The sequence below is a fragment of the Polyodon spathula genome, chromosome 7 (assembly GCF_017654505.1).
Source record: "Polyodon spathula isolate WHYD16114869_AA chromosome 7, ASM1765450v1, whole genome shotgun sequence".
Taxonomy (NCBI): domain Eukaryota; kingdom Metazoa; phylum Chordata; class Actinopteri; order Acipenseriformes; family Polyodontidae; genus Polyodon; species Polyodon spathula.
The window spans coordinates 21,045,240-21,066,553 of NC_054540.1; the positions used below are offsets into that span (position 1 = coordinate 21,045,240).

General features: G+C 35.6%; 1 protein-coding gene across 7 annotated transcripts in view; it reads left to right on the forward strand.

Moving 5' to 3' along the window:
• Positions 1 to 21,314, forward strand: part of LOC121318342 (TBC1 domain family member 22A-like) — a 215,472-nt gene that overhangs the window by 33,861 nt on the left and 160,297 nt on the right. For 5 of the 7 annotated variants that reach the window (XM_041254894.1, XM_041254897.1, XM_041254896.1 and 2 more), the window contains exon 6: positions 20,915 to 21,043. The exons of the other annotated variants lie outside the window; for them this stretch is intronic. In XM_041254894.1, the coding sequence (XP_041110828.1) occupies positions 20,915 to 21,043 (129 nt within the window). The remainder of the gene's footprint in view (positions 1 to 20,914; positions 21,044 to 21,314) is intronic. 7 annotated transcript variants of the gene reach the window in all.

Here is a 21,314-nt window from a genome sequence, read left to right on the forward strand (position 1 = left end):
TTGACTAATAACCTTTTTAAGTGATCAGAATTATGTCTCCTTCTATGTTTGATACAGTGTCACTTTGTGTTGTGATTGTTCAGCAGGAAAAATAACTTATGTGGTAATTCAGCTGTTTTCTGTCTACTTTTGACTGCTGCTGTAAAAGCAAATATAGTGAAACCTGTATTAAGTGGTCACACTGGGACCTCTTTTGTGGCTGCTTAATCAAGGTGTCACAGGATGGTAACATGTTGTCCAGAATCTGTTTTTTTTGTGCTGTACTAGAGTGTTGTAACATATGAGCTGATAAAAACATAAATAACTTTGATACTGTACACAGTGTGTTTTTTAACTGATCTTCATACAGTTTTGTTTAAGTAATGCTTTGTTGTATTACAGGCTTAAGCGTACAAAGCAAACACCAACATGGTGCTTTTACTCTTTAAAATATTCCCATCTAATAATGTTTTTTAGAAAATTTAGAACTTTCGTCTACCAATCAGGAAGCTCAGTTCCATGGCACTGCCACATGGTAGATGACAGCAGACCAATGGTATATAATGTCTAGCTTTAAGAAAAAGGCCAAGGAAAGCAAAACATTGAAAAGGTAGAGAAATATGTAATAGTCATCCCTGTGAGGGGAGCATGTACAAATTTGCAAATCCTCCACCATCGTCGTTGATACTACTCCTAACAACTCTTTACCATTCAGGGGAGCATATTTTTTATAGTGCAATGCTACAATATACATACATACATACATACATACCTACATACATACATAATCTCATTTTAGAATCTGTCTTGCATTCAGATGTGAAATTAATTCACTGAATTCAGCTTAATTTAGAGTTCAGCATACTTTTTTTCCCCATAAATTGTACTTACACATTATGATGACTATAAACAACCCTTTAAAAAAGAGCATTTATTATGGAAATTTTTTATTATTATATTATTTTATTATTATTATGATTATTATATAATATTTTTATAATACCTATTATCTACCCACACTCTTTATCTAGGAATCCAAGTCAGTTCAGCCAATCAGGTTTGTATGCTGGAGAGCCGTTCCCAGTGTAACAGCATCAGTCACGTGAGACCACCTGCAATCAATCAGTCAGTCTTTATTTTATGTAGTGCCTTTCATAGTGGACCACCATCACAAAGAGCTTTACAAGATCATAACAAGAAGAAAATCCATAATACTTCAAAATACAGAGAAGTGCATAATAAGGTAGAAAGTGCATAATACATGATAGTAGCATAATCATAGTCATATTAGTGCTATACTGTCACTTTCAAACAACTCATGTAGAGCTAATGATGGCTGTGGACCAGAAACTGGGACTGTATAATACCCTAAAAACGATGTGATCAATTTGAACTGTTTTTACAATATTTGTAGCATTACTGTAAACAGGTATAGGCAAAGTTTTGTGCTCAAGACTCTGGCTTTTCTGAGCCCTCTTACAGTTTTGGCAGGGCTGTTGACTTGGTGGATGCTGCAAAGGAAGGTAGATCAGAACAAAAAAATAATCCAACAGTAATTAGAAACATGTTTCATCATATATCAAATGAAGTAGCGTGTTATTTGTCTTCTTATTGATACAGGTCTTTTAAAACTTTAGAAAATAGTCCTGGGGTGAAGATGTGTTTTTCATGTTAAAATATTACTGATATTAAACAAATATTGCTTATTTAGCTGTAAAAAAATAGTACCATATTACAATAAATAGAATCTCTTGGGAGATTAAACCCATTTTTTTTTTTTTTTACAGTACAATGTGTGTTATTTCTTTTATATGTAATGTATAGTATTCCATTGCAGACATCTATTTGTAACGTCACTGAGATAAACAGTGAAATTATTTTATAAAAAGGATATGCACATATATAATTATTATATTATATATATATATTATATATATATATATATATATATATATATATATATATATATATATATATATATCATACACAGTACCAGTCAAAAGTTTGAGTACACTTGCTGGAAACTATGTTTTTTCATAATTGACAATGTTTTACGTTGTATACGTTTCTGTAAATACTTAAAAATGAAAACACATGTTACAATATACAAAACAAAACATAAGAAGCGTCAAAGCAATGTTCAAGAAAATTGTCTCTAAATCTTCCTCAAAATAGCCACCCTTTGCCTTAATAACAACCTCACAAACATGAGGCATTTGGTTAACAAGTTTCAGCAGGAAATCGCCCGACATGTCTTCCAAGCTCTTCTGCAGCAATTCCCAGAGATGTAGGGCACTTGTGGGTAGCTTTGCTTTGACTCTTCTGTCCAGTTCGTCCCATACAAGTTCTATGGGATTGAGGTCTGAGTTGTCCTTCACTTTCCTTCTTCGCCAGATAGTTCTTGCACAACTTTGAGGTGTGTTTTGGGTTATTATCTTGCTGAAGAATGAAGGACTGTCCAACTAGCCGTAATCCTGATGGAATGGCATGCCTCTGAAGTATGCTATGATAGCCATGCTGGTTGAGCTTGCAATTGACTTGGTAAAGATCACCAACTCTGTCACCAGCAAAGCAACCCCAGACCATGACACTGCCTCCCCCATGCTTGACAGTGGGAACCACACATGCAGAACTCATGTGCTCACCCTCTCTGCGTCTTACAGATACTCGGCGGTTGGACGCAGATATTTCAAATTTTGACTCATCGGTCCATAAGACCAACTTCCACTCCTCAAACGTCGAGTTTCTATGTTTTTTGGCCCAGGCAAGTCTCTTCCTCTTATTCTGCACTCTTAACAATGGTTTCTTTGCAGCAATTCTTCCAGTTAGGCCAGCTTCACGCAATCTCCTCTGAACAGTTGATGTTGAAACATCTGTACGTCTAGTAGCATTTAGCTGAGCTTGTATTTCAGTGGCAGCTAATCGCCGGTTTCGCAGACTTGAATATGAAGTGTTTATAGACAAGTTTATACAGTTAATAACACTATGTAACACAATTTTTGTTCCTGGGTAGTAAGTGTTATTTCCTAATTGCTTATGCCTCAAAAGTATAGAAATTGGCTATTATTCCCCACAGACTTTGCTTTTGTGACCAGGACAGGTAAATTTCAAAATATCACTATTTACAATGAGAAAACGGGCGAATTTGTGTCTTTTCGTTCACATAGTCAGAAAAAAACAACATATGAATCCAAATTAACATGTATTTATACTAAAGTAATACAAAAATGACTACAAAAGATTTAGAAGTGAGTAGTTTTTTGAGATTTACGATTATACTGTAAATTTACAGTAAAATTGTTTTGTTATAAAAAGTTTAGTTTTTGTTCAGTAGAAAATATTTTTTACACATTCAAACAATATTATTTCATGTCTAACATTAGTTGACATCAGATCTCAGACAATTAGACAGTTGCCTCAGAATTTCATTAAAATAAATAAAAATTAATATAAACTATTCAGTTGGTCTAATGATTAAATAAAGTTATTTGACTGATGAACTGTTATTGAGAACTGCATTAGATACCTAGAGGTTACTTTCCATTAGCCTTTCATTTGTTACAACAGGGCGCACTAAAGTCTGTCTTCGCCATCAGCCCGGGTGGCTGTTGGCAGTTGGCGAACTGCCCGGGCAGATGCTGAAATGACAACATTCGAAGCTAATTTAGCATCTGCCAGCTACGGCTGGGCACTTTGCCAACTGCCCGATTTCGGCAACGGTCCATACCGTACGTACGTACATAACATATGTATGCATGTCTGTATACACAAACTGTGGCCCATGCACTTTTGTGACGTCAATCTCTGTCAGTCAAGAGTAGCTTGAGCAAAAACAGTTTGTCTCCCAAACTCAATATTTTTTTAATGTAAATCAAGAAAACCAAATTTGACTTAGCTCTGGTAAAATCTTATCTAACAGAGGATAGAGAGCACAGAAATCCAGAAGAAATACCCATGTCAGAGCTTGACACACACCTGGCAGATTTAAATTTTCTGCATCCATTTAAAAAAAAGAGTCAGCGAGTACGAACCTGGCACAATACGGCCTGTTCAAGCTAGGCAACTTTGCTTCTGATTAAATTACTCTGATTAAATGCCAATCCACAGTGCCTCTTACAAGCTCAATATTAAATTATATTGTAAATAAAACAGTGAAATCCTGTAATAGTTATTATAAATTTGTTTAGTATAATACTATTCTAAATGCAAGACTTGTTATTGTCATTTATGCATTACGAAAAGACGACAGTAATAATGAACCCAGAAAAGTACGTTTTATTCTGAATAGTATTGATATCTTGAACAGCAAAACATTTTATCATATTTTAAAAAATAACATCTGGGCTGCAGTGCTTCGCTCTCGATGAAATGAAATATTTTCTCGTAAAGCGCTGCAGCTCGTATGTTATATAAAGTTTTGTTTTTTCAAAGCAACGTTCAGGTGCAGAGCAGTGACATGATAAGCAAAACTCAAGTTTGTTTGTATGCTTTTTTTGTTTTGGCTGTTCCAGGAAAATAATAAGCTTTGGACCTAATTGAGCTTAAATCATTCTAAATTGGGCATGCTCTAGAGAATTAAAAAAAAGCCTTTGGATCAGCAATTCCTTGTTCATTTAACCTCAATTTACTATTCTGAGCTATGCACACAACAACAATTTGGCACTGCTGAATTTTTCAAAGACTGGAGTTTAGACAGCTTTTCCTTAGTTTTTCAGAATCTAAATCCACAGGGAATATTAAGTGTTTACTACAGAATATAGGCTGTTTCTAATGGTAAAAGACTTTCTTGCTAATGCGCTCTAATACGTTTACAGCTAAGTCAGTTAATTCCTGTGCGCATATTGAGTGTTTCATTGGGAATTGGTATCGATGGGAGTATTCTGTGGCAAGTTAAGTATTTGATTAATAGAGCTAGGTTAGAACTTGAGACTGTAGCTGTGTGCAGAAGAAGTTATGTAAGACTTTCCTAGACTTTGGATCTTGACTCTCAGACGTGCAAGCAAGCCTTTAGAGACAACATTTGAAATGTGAGATAGTGTCTGTTAGAAAGTTCCCATTTCTAACTGACTGAGGTAAATGTTAAAAAAAATATACATACCATATAATAATAATAAAAAAGGCTATAACATATCCATAACTGTACATTTGAGATAGTGAAGGGAGGTACATGACAGGTAAGATTTGTGGAATCATTTTCTCATCTCTAACCATGTAAAGAAAGCTCTCAGTTTGCATGCGTTACTTTCAGGTAGTACAAGTCCACTCCCTCTTATTCACCTCAGCAATGTGGTATCAGTACATTTCAGTAATTATTAAGCACAGGAAAGTATGCTGTTTTTAGGGTGGTGACAGTTTCCCTTTCCAGATGCAAAGACATAGAAAGTGCAAGACACTGCTTATGTGAAATGAAGGACTTGCAGTAGGAAGTGAAACGGTAACAAACCTGACAGCAGGGGTGGAAGTGATCTGTCTATAGACGGAAACAAATTTAAGCCATCAAAATTAATAAAGCGTAATAATAGGTTTTTTCTTCTTCAAAATAGTAAGTCAGTCTTCTTCAGGTAACTTCAATTAAAATAGTTTTATTCAAGAACTAAGCAAACCCAAAGACAGTACAGAATGGAATCAGCAATACTATAAGCACAGTTACAAGTCTCAGCAGGTGAAATCTTGAGCAAACAAAGCTGCCGGTAAAAACCTTCAGGTCTCGTAAATGGAATCTTGAGCAATAAAAAAATACCTTTTACAAGCATTAATATACTCAGCAAATTACTGAGTAATGGGTGTGGAACTACACCTGGAGGGAGTGAAAATCTCCGTTACCAATGAACAAAGTTGGCCCCCCCTTCATGGAGACGCGCCAGCAGGCACTCTGAGATGCAACACCAAAGGCACAGCGTGCCACTCCTAGCAGAAGTTTGTGTATTAGAACCAGCTTTAGCTGGGTTGATTGTGGTCCACACCTACGAAGAAACTTCATGCGTATACAAGGGTTATCTGGCCGAGGTCACATCTGCTCTCTGAGAATCATGAAAAGACTGTTACTTAGTAAAGTCCAATTATTTGTAGGTGCAGCCCACCGCAACCACCCCTGCACTGATGCTGGAGGGGCGAAGACGAATGCACGTTGTCCTCCGAAGCGTGTGGTGACAGCCGTCCGCTTCTTTACACACTGGAGACTCCCAGAGCTACAGTGTCAGAGGACAACGCAGCCCTTGGCAGCTTACAGGCAAGCCCGCAGGAGTCCGGCCAGGCCACAGGGGACACCCTGGCCAACCTAACGTCCAGACTATAGTGCGCATCCTGCACTCCACGCGGAGAGCCTTTACTGGATGTGCCACAAAAGACTGTTTCTTATCCTGATTCTGAGACATAGAGCCACCACGGGCTGGGTGCAAATTTACATAACTACAGGGACAGGGCAGCGCTAAACAATAGATTTAACAAAACCTTACATTAAACACAGGAAAATCACACAATGTTCAGACAAAGTTTCTCACTTTTTTACCATTTAAAGGTGCACATAAAATTATTACAATTTATGTAAACCTTACAAAGTGATGTCACTTAATGGGAAAGTGACATATTGGGGTATTTTCATAATATCCCTAGGTGGCGACACACTTTTCTTTTCCACTTTTCATCTCTGTCATATACTTGGTAGATAAGCACACAAGATTCCCGTTGACTGCATCACTCTCCATTTTTCTGTGCAGTGAAAAGTCAAAGATAGTGTCATCTTATATCATTGACAGTATTTTCATTCAAATTATTAGTGGTGGGCAATGATATGAAAATGTTATATCGATGTTGTGCATGTAATTTTATCAAAAAATATAATCACACATTTGCAATATCTTTTTTTTTCCTTTATCAAAATACATTAGGGGGGACATGAGTGAAGTCTTAAAAGGAGTTGACATAGTTAACGTGAACCAATACTTTAATCACAGTACAAAAAGATAGACAGACTTGGGGCAGAGGTAAGGAGACACTTCACACAGTATGGTGAGGGTATGGAATGCGTTACCTAGTCATGCTGTTGAGGCAAAATTACTTTGTCATTTAAGACTCAGCAATCCGCTACTAGGAACAGGATGAATTTAACCTGTTTTAACAGTTTTAGAAGCATGTCAGGAGTATTAACAATACCAGAAATGGTGAATAGAAGTCACCTTTTAAGTGAACTACATTTTATGTGAGGCTTCTGTTTTACCCTGAAATCTGTTTGTTTTGCGGTTTTTGCTTTTTATATACTTTATGAAGTTATTGTTTTTGGTTGCTTTCCAAAATTAGTAGTTTTTTTTTATTCTGTCACAATATGTGCAGTAACTCGACAATACATTTGTACCACCTTTCCTTTGCTGTCTTCCACAACGAAATCCATATGGTCACGGGCATATTCTTCTATGGTTTTTGTGTGTCTAGGCATTTTTTTACATTTCGCCTCATTTTGCAGTTGTTTTCATTTCCACAAGTGTGTAAATCCTCCTTATCAAACTGTAATATAGCTTTAAATCTCATGAACAAGAACAATACTCAGTTTCTAATTGTAATGTCGTTTAAAATCTCACCTAAAATCTGTGTACAATACTGAATGTAGGAATTTGCTGCCACTCAGTAGTTTGGGTGGGTTTAAAGTATTCAGAACGAATCAATACGATATACAAGTCAGGAAGGAGGGACATTGCCCAACTGCACTGGGAAAGGTTTATAAAAAAAAATAATAATAATTAGGTTATTGTATTTATTTTTTTCACTGGGAAAGGGGTAAAGTCAACATGAATTAAGTAACTATTTCCAGTGTTTTTCCTGTGTTTATTGGATATACACAGATTTATTTTTTTTGTTCCCTACCTGCCCTACCTGAGTTTTATCAGTTCGACGAGCAGTTCTTTAGATATGTGTATAAATGTAAATGTGACATACATATTGACGGAAATACTTATGTCGACCTTCACTATTTCCATACCCAGCAGGGGATAAAAAACATAGATGAAAAAAAGACAAATATTCATTTTCATTAATACCTCTGTAGAGTTGTGAAAGGGTGGCTTGCAGTGGTGACGTCAGACCAGAAACATACTCAAAACAACGATGAATGGTGAGGCAAACTGAAGCTCAATGGCGCTCAGTATTTTATTAATAAATAATAAACAAAATAAAGGTTTAAACAAAACCAACACAAACAAAAAGGTGCGTTGGCCAAACAAACACACAAATGACAAATAGCAAGTGTTACATTACTCCACAGACTTACGTCTCTTCTTTGACACTCTCAACCCTGAGCGTAGACTTCTGCAGGCTTTTATATTTTATATTCCATAGTCTTCACAAGATTAATAAGGATGCATGACTTTCAGCTAGTTTAATAATCAGTAGCTGATCAGTCACGCATCCTCATGAGGTTTTTAAAAATGGAAACAATATACAAAACACAGCTTTTCGCCGTCACATTTATACATATAAATCATAATACAAAATAATAAACAAAGGGGCGGGACACTCCTCCAGAAGAATGTACAATTAGAATGAAAGTGTTTAAATCACTTTACAATTGATTTACCTGCAAGCGTTCCTCTGAATAACACAAACATATATCTCTGCTCCTGTCATATGCTGCACAATAAACATAAACAAAAACATTCAATCATCATTATTTCTGTGAGTTAACATAGATATAAACCAGAGTAATGAGTGAATAGGATACAGGTTCACCAGGTTGTGAGTGCTGCCAAATGGGTGGGGTGGGGTGGGGAGTAGGTTGCTGTATGCTTTGGCCTGGATTTAATATAGGTTATAGAAAGATTTTATACTTCATTTGCATTCTCTCACACGATTTGACAATATTTTATGATTTTTTTTTTTTTAGTTTATTTTTAGACTGTGGTTTTCTTATCTTCTCTTTTTATTATTTTTTTTAAATCCTCAAAAAGTTTACAGGTACATTAGTTCAGGTCACCTACCTTGTCAAGAAAACTTGCTTGTGTAACATGGATCTTGCAAGATACCTAGCTCATGACTGATAAATGTGGCACCATATGAAGGTTTCCTGTGTGCATCATTTGAATGATGAATTTCCAGTAATATAATGATAAATTACAGTTTATGTAGGTACAACTGTGAAGTTAGAAGTTGCAATTAAGAGATACCTTGTGACAGAGTTTTGGGAGCAGTAACAGAGGAAGACAGGTGGGTCTCAGGTGTCAGCCTTTTGAGTGCTGAGGGCGTCTGTATCATAGAGAGATTGTGCACTGATAAATAGAAATGTCAGATCTTAATGGAGAAGAGAGTCAGAGGAGAGCTTTAATTTTTTTTGAAGCTGTCAGCATAAGGAAGTCTTCCAGAAGTTGGACTGAAAAGTTTGATGCCCCTGTCTGACCTTAATTTCCTACAGTAAGTGGTCTCTTCTCTATCATTAAAAAAATTAATGGTTTAAGGGTAAAGGATAGTTAGATTTGTATTGTATGTTCAGAGATAGCAATTCATGCTACTGAACATCATTCTTAAACATGAAAGATAACTGCAGTGCTTCATGGAGATCAAGTGGTTCTCTACAGTATAGTGAAATGTGCAGAACCTTTTTTTTTTTTTTTTTTTTTTTTAAATTAAAAAGTTTTCCCAGATGGCTTTTTCTTGCATGAAAGACAGTGTCTCACTAGAGAACATTCAAACGTTTCCTAAATTGCTGATTTATATACATTAAATCTTTTTGTAAAATGACATTTTCATTGAAGCTTGACTAGGATTTTGTATATGTTTTCAGAAGCCTAGGTGCAGAAAGACAGGCCACGTTCTTTACCTGGTCTAGAAAGAATGGTCAGTGTAAAACTATATTACATTCTTTCGGTTAGGGATAGGGTTAGGCTGAATTTAAGCTTAAGATCAGTATTCAAGTTCTCTCAGCTAACGTGTCATTGAAAAGCATGGCCGGTCTTTCTACACCTACATCTATGGCCAAATGTTTTGCATCACCCTATATAATTACCTAATATTGCTTTATAAATTTGAATGAAACCTGCATAGTTCACACACCCTAGTGTTGTATCTTGTAAAGTGCTTTGTGATGGTGGTCCACTAAGAAAGGCGCTATATAAAAATAAAAAAAAAAAAAAAAAAAAATAAATAATAATTAAAAAAAAGATTGTGATGTCTTGAGCCCAGTGGCAACTCTAGGATTCTGGAAGAGGGGAGGCGATGGGATGGCAGACCGATATACTTGGGGGCCGGAATTCTTTTTAACCCTAACCCAGCACACACCAGTGAGAATGTCACTGTCTCACATTGCACACACACCCACACAATATCATGAAAGAAACAGGTGAAAATATTTATGTTTACTTGATAAGAAAATATTTGAGTGATACGTACCTCTATTACTTACTGTAATGTGTACAATACAATTTAATATCAATGCAATAAAATACATTTTTTAAATAGTTTCACCTTACAGATAATCAGAACTTCTCTAAAAGTGCTGCAGTCTGAAGTAGAACATTATCCATCCATGCCATTCTTTTAAACGCAATCAAGGGACATTCCACATCTTCAAGAATGGACAAACCACAGCTCTTATTGAAGCTAAATCTATTTCTATGAACAATTGTTTTAAATATTACAAACTGAGTTAACTGCCATTTATTGGTCTTTAAGGCTTGTCAATTATATATATATATATATATATATATATAGACACACACACACACATAAAACCTCTGGAATGTGATCAAGAGGAAGATGGATGGTCACAAGCCATCAAACAAAGCCGAGCTGCTTGAATTTTTGCGCCAGGAGTGGCATAAAGTCACCCAACATCAACGTGAAAGACTGGTGGAGAGCATGCCAAGACGCATGAAAGCTGTGATTGAAAATCAGGGTTATTTCACCAAATATTGATTTCTGAACTCTTCCTAAGTTAAAACATTAGTATTGTGTTGTTTAAAAATGAATATTAACTTATTTTCTTTGCATTATTCGAGGTCTGACAACACTGCATCTTTTTTGTTATTTTGACCAGTTGTCATTTTCTGCAAATAAATTCTCTAAATGACAATATTTTTATTTGGAATTTGGGAGAAATGTTGTCAGTAGTTTATAGAATAAAACAAAAATGTTAATTTTACCCAAACACATACTTATAAATAGTAAAACCAGAGAAACTGATCATTTTGGAGTGGTCTCTTAATTTTTTCCAGAGCTGTGTGTGTGTGTGTTTGTTTGTGTGTGTGTGTGTATATATATATATATATATATATATATATATATATATATATATATATATATACACACACACACACACACACATACACATATATATAAAACACATACCCCCTTTCAAAACTGCCTTTTGATGTGTATTCTAAAGTCTACACGCAATTACATATCAAGGGGCTGAAGAACAAATTACATATTTTGAATGTACACTTCGACAAAACTGTTTCTACAGTGCCTAAAAATTAAGTAAAGGGGAAGGCTTGTTATTTATTAATTGACTGACATTAGCTATTCCATATGAAACTTAATGCAATGTATATTTCTAAATACCATGGATACGGGTCCCATTTCATCTCCAGTAATGCATTTATCGATACTCGCCAGAACCCTGAGTCGGACATAAAACACATAGTTTTCAACTCTGTGGGCTCAATCCAGCAATGCAGTTTTCCAAGACAACACAACACATTTATCTTTTTTTTTTTTAAATTGTTTTTCAAATAGCATTTGTAAATCATATTTTTTCATAACAGCTTTTTTTTTTTTTTTTTTTTTTTTTTTTTTTTACGTGTTTTACTTATTTCTAAGCAATACAGAAAATGTGCACTTCATAAACCATCACACAACTGTCTTTTGTTTCCAAAAGCAGAAAGTTTGGTCTCTGCATTGGAAAGGAAACTAGACAAATTCAGAAATATGTACCTTTATACTGGATTAATAAAAGCATATCATTTTGAATGGAATATGTGAAGTACTGATGTATACAAATATGAAGGGAACATACGAATTTTAAATTATTCTCAATACACATTACACACCAAACTTCTTGTGTCATCATCGTTTTTATTATTAGGCCCTTTTATGTGCATACATTAATTCATGAGCATTAATACACAATAGCAATTTGTCAGCTTTATCAGCTCGGCTGCACTTTTTTTTTTCCCCATTAAGATTTGACACCGACTCTGGAATTACGTTACTTTGGTCCTATATTTAACATGAAGTTCTTCATCTCAGTTAAATGTTAAAATGTACCATGGACTAGCTTACAAGTTCACAACACAGCAAAATAAAATAAGGAAATACATCAATTAGAAAATCCATGTTATAAAACAGTTTAGTTTAGTAGTATAGGCACTTTTCTTGCTGCAGTTGGAATAAGTCGTGCGTCCAGTTTCGTTTGTTTCTCAAGCGAGTCTTCGCGCTTCAACCCAAATGCCATCAGCACTGACAATGACTCAATAGCTTTCAAATTTTCAGAATTCTTACTCTGATCGGCTGTAAGGGTAACAAGGCTAACCATAGATTGGATAATGCTTTGTTGGGTGGCTTTCTCGTGTGCTATTGCCTAGTAATAAGACATGGTATTCTGAGAGATGTAGTTTTTAGGGGAGACCGACAAATTTCAGGGGTGGCGCCCACCATCCATGGCCTCCGCCTAGTGTTTCCAGTGTTTGAGTGTCCTGACAGTAGGCCAAGTGCATACTATTCAGGCAAATAATAAACCATTGCAAATTTGTAGGACCATTTATTTTTTTTATTCCCAAACGTTTATTTTTCCTGCAACATGCATGCTAAAAGATGATCAAAAACTACTCTAAGTGGTTTCTTGCTAGTCTAATACCATTGACTTTGTGCTTGATTAACAAGTGCGTCCTGTATCTTTAATTGTATCCATAGCAGCATTTATTTAAAAAAAAAAGCTTACATATACAATCGAGTAGGACCAAGGACACAATAGACAGAGTCCAATAATGCAATAATCTTTTGAGCTGTAAGAGTAATCTGTCTAGGCTGCATTCTATGAAGAATGCAATGCTGGATATATTAAACTGAAGGACAAATGTGCACAGACAATTAAACAAAGTGTGCAATCTATAAACACTGATGAAGGGGCTGTTTTGATAAATTACATCCCCATGCTCAACAGATGGGAGAATGACTTGATAAAAAACGATACGTCTTGTGTAAAAAACACAGAAACAGAGAGCTGATCAGTAGACTGAGACTATATGCATATACTGTGCACACAGTCCAGTGCCTAGTTCAGAGTTTACAACATGTGGTTTACAGAACAGCAACTATAACATTGCATTGATAACTGAATTGAACTAGACTACTCTATAAGCCCACTGGAGTGAAAATATACTCAAAATTTTGAAAGGAAAATTATACTAGAATTTGAAACTTGAAAGAATAAAATATAAATTCACTTTGAAAAAATTAAACAGTAAAAACTACTATAACCTAAAACACAGAATTATTATTATTTTTATTTTTTTTTAACTGAAGAGATCACGTTATTATGCCATATTAAAATGTTACATTTTACTTTCATGCACATAGTTCTCAGATCTTTTCCATTTTAAAAGTGCTTCTACACTTGATATTTTCCACCAATGGATTTAAAAAATGTGGAATTCATGATGTGACCAGAAACCCAGATGCAATGTACACTGCCTGTTACTGTAGTAAGACTGTTCTTTTTTATGTTAAGTATTTTTGTGTTCTTTTTTTTTAAAAAAGGGTTTTATTAACAGCCCAAATTGTTTGTGTCAGACTTGTTGAAAGTTTGTAACAAAATGGTTGATTGTTATTGTCGATTGGTTGTAGATACAACTATTAATGCTGGCATCATACAGGTATTACAAAGTCCAGAAACAAAACAAAGCGCTAAAACGTTTTGTACCGTATAAAACTGAGCTGATTTTGCCAGTGATTGCTAGTCTATTAACTAGTTTGAAATGATTTTGAAGCAAATAAAAACCTTTTTTTGTTTTGGCTTTCGCATGTAGCAATACTGCCCTACAATTACTGCATAGCAGTACTGTGATCATTCCATTGTGTTATGTTGTGAACCATAGTTTAGTGAGAGACAGCAAATGCCTATCATAAACGTTTACTGGTTCTTAAAATTAAGGGCCATATACGAACAATAAGTACTGTAACTGATTAGAAGGCCTTCTTTGTTGTTCTCAAAGTTTGTTGATGGCGCTGTGCATCTGACTAGTGCCTTTTAAACTTGCATATTTTTGGAAGAAGTCCGCTGCCATCTGGTAATGTATGTTGTTTATCAGCTTACTATATAGTAAGCGATGGTCACAATGGGAAAACTGTAATTTACAGTGTTAAGTTTGCTCTCATTACGATGGATCGATGGCTGGTTCGCGCAGGCATGTTGGATTTTTTATTTTAATTTTTTTACCTGTGTGTGTGTTGGGGGGGGCGTAAAGTACCACAGACGAGAGGAAGGGAGAAGCGGCCCAAAAAGTTTGAGAACCATTGTCTTAGACCATCTGAATCTACAAAGTACATTATCAGTTAGGCTTAATTACACTGACATATGCTAATAGCACTGATTTCTAGTTTAAAGGGGACTGCAAAGCTAACATACATCTTGTTGTAGAATCTGTCTGCAAAAAGAATAAAAAATGGGCACACATGGGCAGTAAGTTTGGTGATTAATGAACTTTGGTGATTAATTATCACGAGACTTTCTTTTTATGGTACAGACATCTGTTAAGTATTTTCTGAGTATAATTAAATATTTTCTGAGCTTTACAAATTCTCTGCCACATTTTAAGAACTTGCCTCACCTTGCAGAACTACCAAACATTTTCCATAAATCATTCATGCAGATAGTGTTGGCATTCAAAAGCTTTGCAGGATTCTGTTTTGTTTCAGATGATTTTTTTGACCTGTTTATCAATTATCAGTAGGTTTTGGCAGCGTTCCTTGAGGAAAAAGTATATCCCCCTATGCCACTTCAAAGGATCTGGTTTAAAGCAGCATTGCTTCACGACCACAGTTGACCCAGCCCCCCGTAAAAAAAAACAAAAAAAACATCCATTTACAGTAAATAGTGGTGTTTAAATATTAATATGTTTATTTAAAATGTTACTGGGGGGGAACAAAAAAACAAAAAGCTAACTTTTTGTTCAGAACCAATGCAACCTTATAACCACTGTACAGATTATCTCTTCTCGTTGTGAAAACAAAGTGATATGTAGCAAAGCTCATGTAAATGAAGTTAAGGTTGAAACATTTGTTCAATAACTCAAACATATATAAAAAGTAGGGGTGCACCAATAATCAGTAGCCTATCGGCATGGCACCGTAATAAGGTAAAAAAAACACAATCAGTTATCGGCAGTTTTTGTTATTTTAGCCGGTATTGTACACAGATATTCATACTTGAATTTCTTCCAGCACAGAATTGAATGTTTGGTCACGCGTGCTTACTAATGACGCAAAAACACTGAGACAGTCATTTACGTTGAAGTACTGTTTAACGTGCGATTAATCTACAGTAAATATGTCTCAAAAGAGCAGTGTTTGAACATTTTTTTTTAATATCTGAAAACAACAATGGGATAGCTGAGTTACATGCAGCAAAACAGACTTGTTGCTGCTGTAAAGTTGTATTTGCATTGCAATGTGCTATAACCCCCACTGGGGTAAAGGGGGAAACAGGATTAGGGACCTGCCTGCTCCCAGGGTGGTTTTGCATAGACACACACTAATGTGTCTGTTTGGGGTACTAATTGTGTTGGGGACTGCCTATAGCATGTTATGGGAGTCTTGATTGACAAGTGGGGGTCCCATTGGTGATTTTCATTGGTTTAATTTGGGGTTATGATAGGAGGTTGACTCTCCTGTGGACGGGATAAGGGAGTGTCTCTGGGGGGTCAGCTGATGGGGAATGCCACAGTATTGATTCAGGGCGATGTAAGCGTTCCAATAATAGAGGTTTTATTTATTTTCTTAATCGGAATACAGCATAGTTTATACAACTGCTTTTCTGTCTGTCTGTCTCTCTTTGTCCCATCCGGTTTGTTCTATCTTTTTTGTCAGTTCAGCGGTCTCTATAGCAAACACAGTAGTCCAAAATTAAACTTAAAGGTGCAGTCCTCCAAATGCAAACTGATAAATAAAGTAAATGTTTCAGTCTTAAACTACATTAAATCCACCAGTGAACTGTGAGTAGAATATTATTCTGATGCTTATGTCTATTGCTGTATCGCAATACATAATCCATGGATCGTGGATTATATAGTTTTTTAAAAGATCGCGATGCATCGATATTTTGATGAATCGTTACACTCCTAGTCTTTTGTTAAGTAAAGATTCAAGTTTGACTCAATTCTGGAAATGTCACTTCTACTGTACCGTATAGGTAGAAGTTATAATACGCAATGTTTGACACCAAGTGGCTGTAGAAGTTAATGTCACATTATATTTTTTTCTACAGAAGTGTTTTTACCAGTACAAATGCAAAATGTTATTTTTTGTGTGACTGTTGTAATACAGTGCCTATAGTAAGTATTCATCTCCCTTGGATGTTTTCAGTTTGTTGTGTTACACAACACTTTGAAGAGGCAAGAACATTTTTATTGTGAAACAACAGTTAAGTATTCACCCCCCTGAGTCAGTACTTGGTAGAACCACCTTTGGCAACAATTACAGCTGTGAGCCACAGATTCTCAATCGGATTCAAGTCCGGGCTTTGACTGGGCCACTCTAGGACATTCACTTTGTTGTTTTTAAGCCACTCCAGTGTTGCTTTGGCTGTTTGCTTGGGGTTATTGTCCTGCTGAAAGGTGAATCTCCGTCCCTGTATTAGGTCTTTTGCAGACTAAAGCAGGTTTTCCTCAAGGATTTGCCTATATTTAGATCCATCCATTTTGCCCTCTACCCTGACAAGCTTCCCAGTCCCTGCCGATGAAAAGCATCCCCATAGCATGATGTTGCCACCACCATGCTTCACAGTGGGGATGGTGGTACCTGGGTGATGTGCTGTGCTGGGTTTGCGCCAGACATAACGCTTTGCATTTAGGCCAGATAGTTCAATTTTTTGTTTCATCGGATCACATCTTTTCAGAGTCTCCCACATGCCTTTTTGCAAATTCCATGTAGGATTTTACATGGGCTTTATTCAGAAATGGCTTCCTTCTTGCCACTCTTCCATACAGGCCATATTTGAGCTATTGTTGACACATGGATAGTTTCTCCCATCTCAGCCATGGAACGCTATATGTCTTTCAGAATTGTCATTGGCCTCTTGATGGCTTCTTTGACCAATGCCCTTCTTACCCGACTGCTCAGTTTGGGAGTGTGGCCTGCTTCAAGCAGGTTCTGGGTGGTGCCGTATACCTTCCACTTCTCAATGATCGACTTGACTGTGCTCCAAGGGATAGTCAATGCCTTTGAAATCATTTTATACCCCTCCCCTGATCTGTGCCTTTCCACAACTTTATTCCGGAGTTGTTTTGAAAGCTCCTTGGTCTTTCTGGTAGTATCTTTGCTTTGAATGCATTACCCAACTGTGGGACCTTACAGAGACAGGTGTATTTAATCTGAAATCATGTGAACCACTTTTATTGCACACAGATGGACTCCATTTAACTTATTGTGTGAAATGTGAAGGCAGTTGGTTGCACCTGAGCTCATTTAGGAGTGTCATAACAAAGGGGGTGAATACTTATCTAATGAAGACTTTTCAGGTTTTTATTTTTAACTGATTTGTTTTTTCACCCCCCCCCCCCCCACCCTCCCCCCCCAACACACATTTTTTCACACATTGAAAGTGTTGAGTAGGTTGTGTAAATCAAAGGAAAATCCCATTTAAATGCAACAAGTAAATAATACCTCTTCGTTTTTATCATAAATACAACAAGTAAACGATATCTGTTCATTTTTTAACATTTACAATTATAAAACAGTCTGTATCCAATCGGTATCGGCCGATATGGGTAGAAAACCATCGGCTATCGGCCAAGAAAATCTTTATCGGTGTACCCCAATAAAAATGTTTATAAAGTAGTGCTGTTTAAAAAGCTAACATCACCATATTCCTTTAGCTATATACAGTCTTCTAAATTGAGAGTACATTTGCAAGTCTAATTTATGGTATAAAATTGTATTTAAAAACTGCCACACAGTTTGCTTAGTCTGTTTGAACATCACTCTTGCTGTCTTGCCTTCTAGTTTTCTTTGTCAATGTATGCCATGATGGTGCTTGTTAATATTTAGTTTGTTTTGTTCTGCTCACAATATCTAAAATAAACAGCCTATACATTTCAAACAATTAAAAAAATAGAGAATCTATGCATGTGTCGTACAACGTTACTTGGATTCATATCTTGCAGTAGGTTGGCCAAGATTGTGTTGCAGTATTAGAACTGATTTGAGCTGCAAAGGAGAGATGTACAGGTACTACACATCTTCAAACTTAGCTTATAAAAAACAAAGCTTCTTAGTTGCATCCAAAGTAAATGTTTGGACTGCATGCTATTTTTCTTAGATTTTTGTGAAATATGCATACACACTATCCTGTGTTGTCCACAGATTCATTGGTCTGGTACTTTTGATGAAAAGAATTATGAATTGTAGTGTTGATTGATGGTAATTTATTTTAACACCCTAATCTTAGAACTATCTGCCTTCGTAGTATAATGTGCAGTTTTAATGTTTAGGGATTAACACTGCCTGGTAGACCTAAAAAAAAAATTAAAAAAAAAGTTTATGCTACCAGCTCCAAAATCAAGGAGATTTAGCAGATAGATGGCAGAAGTTTCTCATAATCCTTAAATTTGTGCGACAGTGACCTCCGTGATTTACTTACTTTGTCAGATATATGAACAAAGGAACAGAAAACATTTTAGTTTATTGTGCCTCAATTTGCATGGCTGCAGACAACAAGCATTTTAATATAAAAGACTGTGTTACTGCAGGGTTAAATATAATGGTTCAGGAAGTGTAACATTTTGTAAATGAATGACTGTGTTGCTTACCCAGAATCCTCCAACCAGTGGTACACCTATTTAACCATATAACAACTCCTACAACATTGCAGCAAGCAACTTGAAGCCAGAAACCTCTCTTTGAGTTTGATTCATTGACATCCCTCTGCCTTCCACGCTATATGCTTATAATTACCCCTTAGTCTACCCCTTAGTTTACCCCTTATCTGCTATTGGGGCCCTAAATATAAATAAATAAAAATAAATAATAATAGTAGTACCCCATAAATAGATCAGCTCATTACTTTGTTCTTTCATAAAAGGGAAAACTGTCTCAGTTTACAGAAATATGCAAGTTGAAAATAGGAAGTTAACAACAACATATAAAGTCCAGTGCATCCAACCCCCAGAACGTCCGCATATTCGCCCTTTACAGACACAGTGAAGGACCTTATTGCATGTATAATCCAGGTCAAACAGTGGATTTAAAAACAAACAAACAAAAAAGAAGGGCATTTTTTTTTTTTTAAATTAAATATCCTTACGCCAATAAAGGGACAACAAAACTAGACACTGTTAAGATGAGTAAGTTGATTTAATTGAAACATGCAAAAGTAAGTAAAAATTGAATTGTACATTGCCATTGAAAAGATCCACCAGGAGGCGGAGTTGAAATGGCACTGAATTCTTTTTTGTTTTTCTGTCAGTGTAAAACGCTGTTTCAGCAGAACAGAAGTAGAAAATTAAACAAATAACGTCTCTGATTTCAGTAATTTTTCACAGTCTGTGTCGGAGAGGGGTGGATAATTTTCAGAAGTATTTTATTATGTTTTTCGGGAAGCACTTCGTGTTTTTACAAACCGCTAAAAATACATTATTTGAAGGTGGGGTGAGTGAGTATAATGACAGCAATTTATTTATTTATTGGTATTTATTTTATATTTTGGTATCTTCCAGTTCATTTAAGTGTTGTTCGTCCAGATCTGCACATTTACTTACTACCTTTGGGATTCTTTTGCTGCTAATTGGTCACACAGTTTTATAGTTACTGTACATCGGTAACTGTAAACAAGATGACTACCGGTACTTTAAATTCTGTGAGGCAGCACAGTAATTTCAAATATGTGATGAGGCTCCGAACTGTCAAACTTTGTAACCATCCAATATACGGACAGCTGGAACCTTGTTCGACCAATCATATTGCTTGTTTCACATTCCCTTGCCACAATGGAGATTAATATATATATATATATATATATATATATATATATATATTATATATAGATATATATATATATATATATATATATTCTCATATAATACCCTAGCAAGAGGCCTCCCTGATACAAAGTTGAGCTTAATTTAATTAACGCGAAGATGTTTCCTTCATTTCTTCATCCTCATAGGGATTAAGACAGTATCGACAGTGCAAGACACAACAGTCAAAGTCTTGGGGTATGTTTATGTTGCTCAAAAATGGATGGAGTTGTGGGAATACTGCTAGAGCTGTGGTGAAGCCTCTCTGACACAAAATGTTGAGCTTAATTTAATTAACGCATCCAGTTATACCTGGAATGACTCCAGAATTCTGGGTGTTAGGATGTCTACACCCCATCACCTCCCTTTTTTACATGTAAATTTAGTAACCAGTTATGCATCATTGGCAGTGAAAAAAGCAAATGTTGATGTTGGAGGCCTCCTGCTATACTTAATTTTTGTGGAATGGAAACATCTAATGATTTATATATTCAAAATATGAAGTGCATGTAAGAATACAGCCAGTTATGGAAGGAATCCGACTGTGTGCTGTGTGGGCTTAATGTTTCAATGTTAATGTTAGCCCTGGGTCTGTTTTATAATGCATTGGAATGTTGCAGCTGATAGGCGTAATTGGATATTTGTCTTCTACATGCTTATTTTGACAAACATTCAGAATTTAAATGTATTTTTGTTCTTAATGTAATCCTGTATTTTTTTAGGGTTATCTTCCTGCAAATGTGGAACGAAGAGAAAGCACTCTGCAGAGAAAACGACAAGAATATTTTGGTTTCATTGAACAATACTATGACTCTAGAAATGACGAACACCATCAGGATACATACAGACAGGTATATATATATATATATATATATATATATATAATATATATATATTATATATATAATATAATAATTTAAAAACCACATGGTTATAATTCAAATATTAATTTAATTCAGTATTTAATTCAAAGTAAAATAAAAAAATTATAGAAAATTAAATGGGTTATTTATTTATTGTAGAGCCTCTTTTAACTGAAAGCATTTGGTGCAAGTGTGACGTCAGTAATCCTCACTAATGTATTTTTCTCGTTTAGATTTCCTCTGTTTATCATTTCCTCTT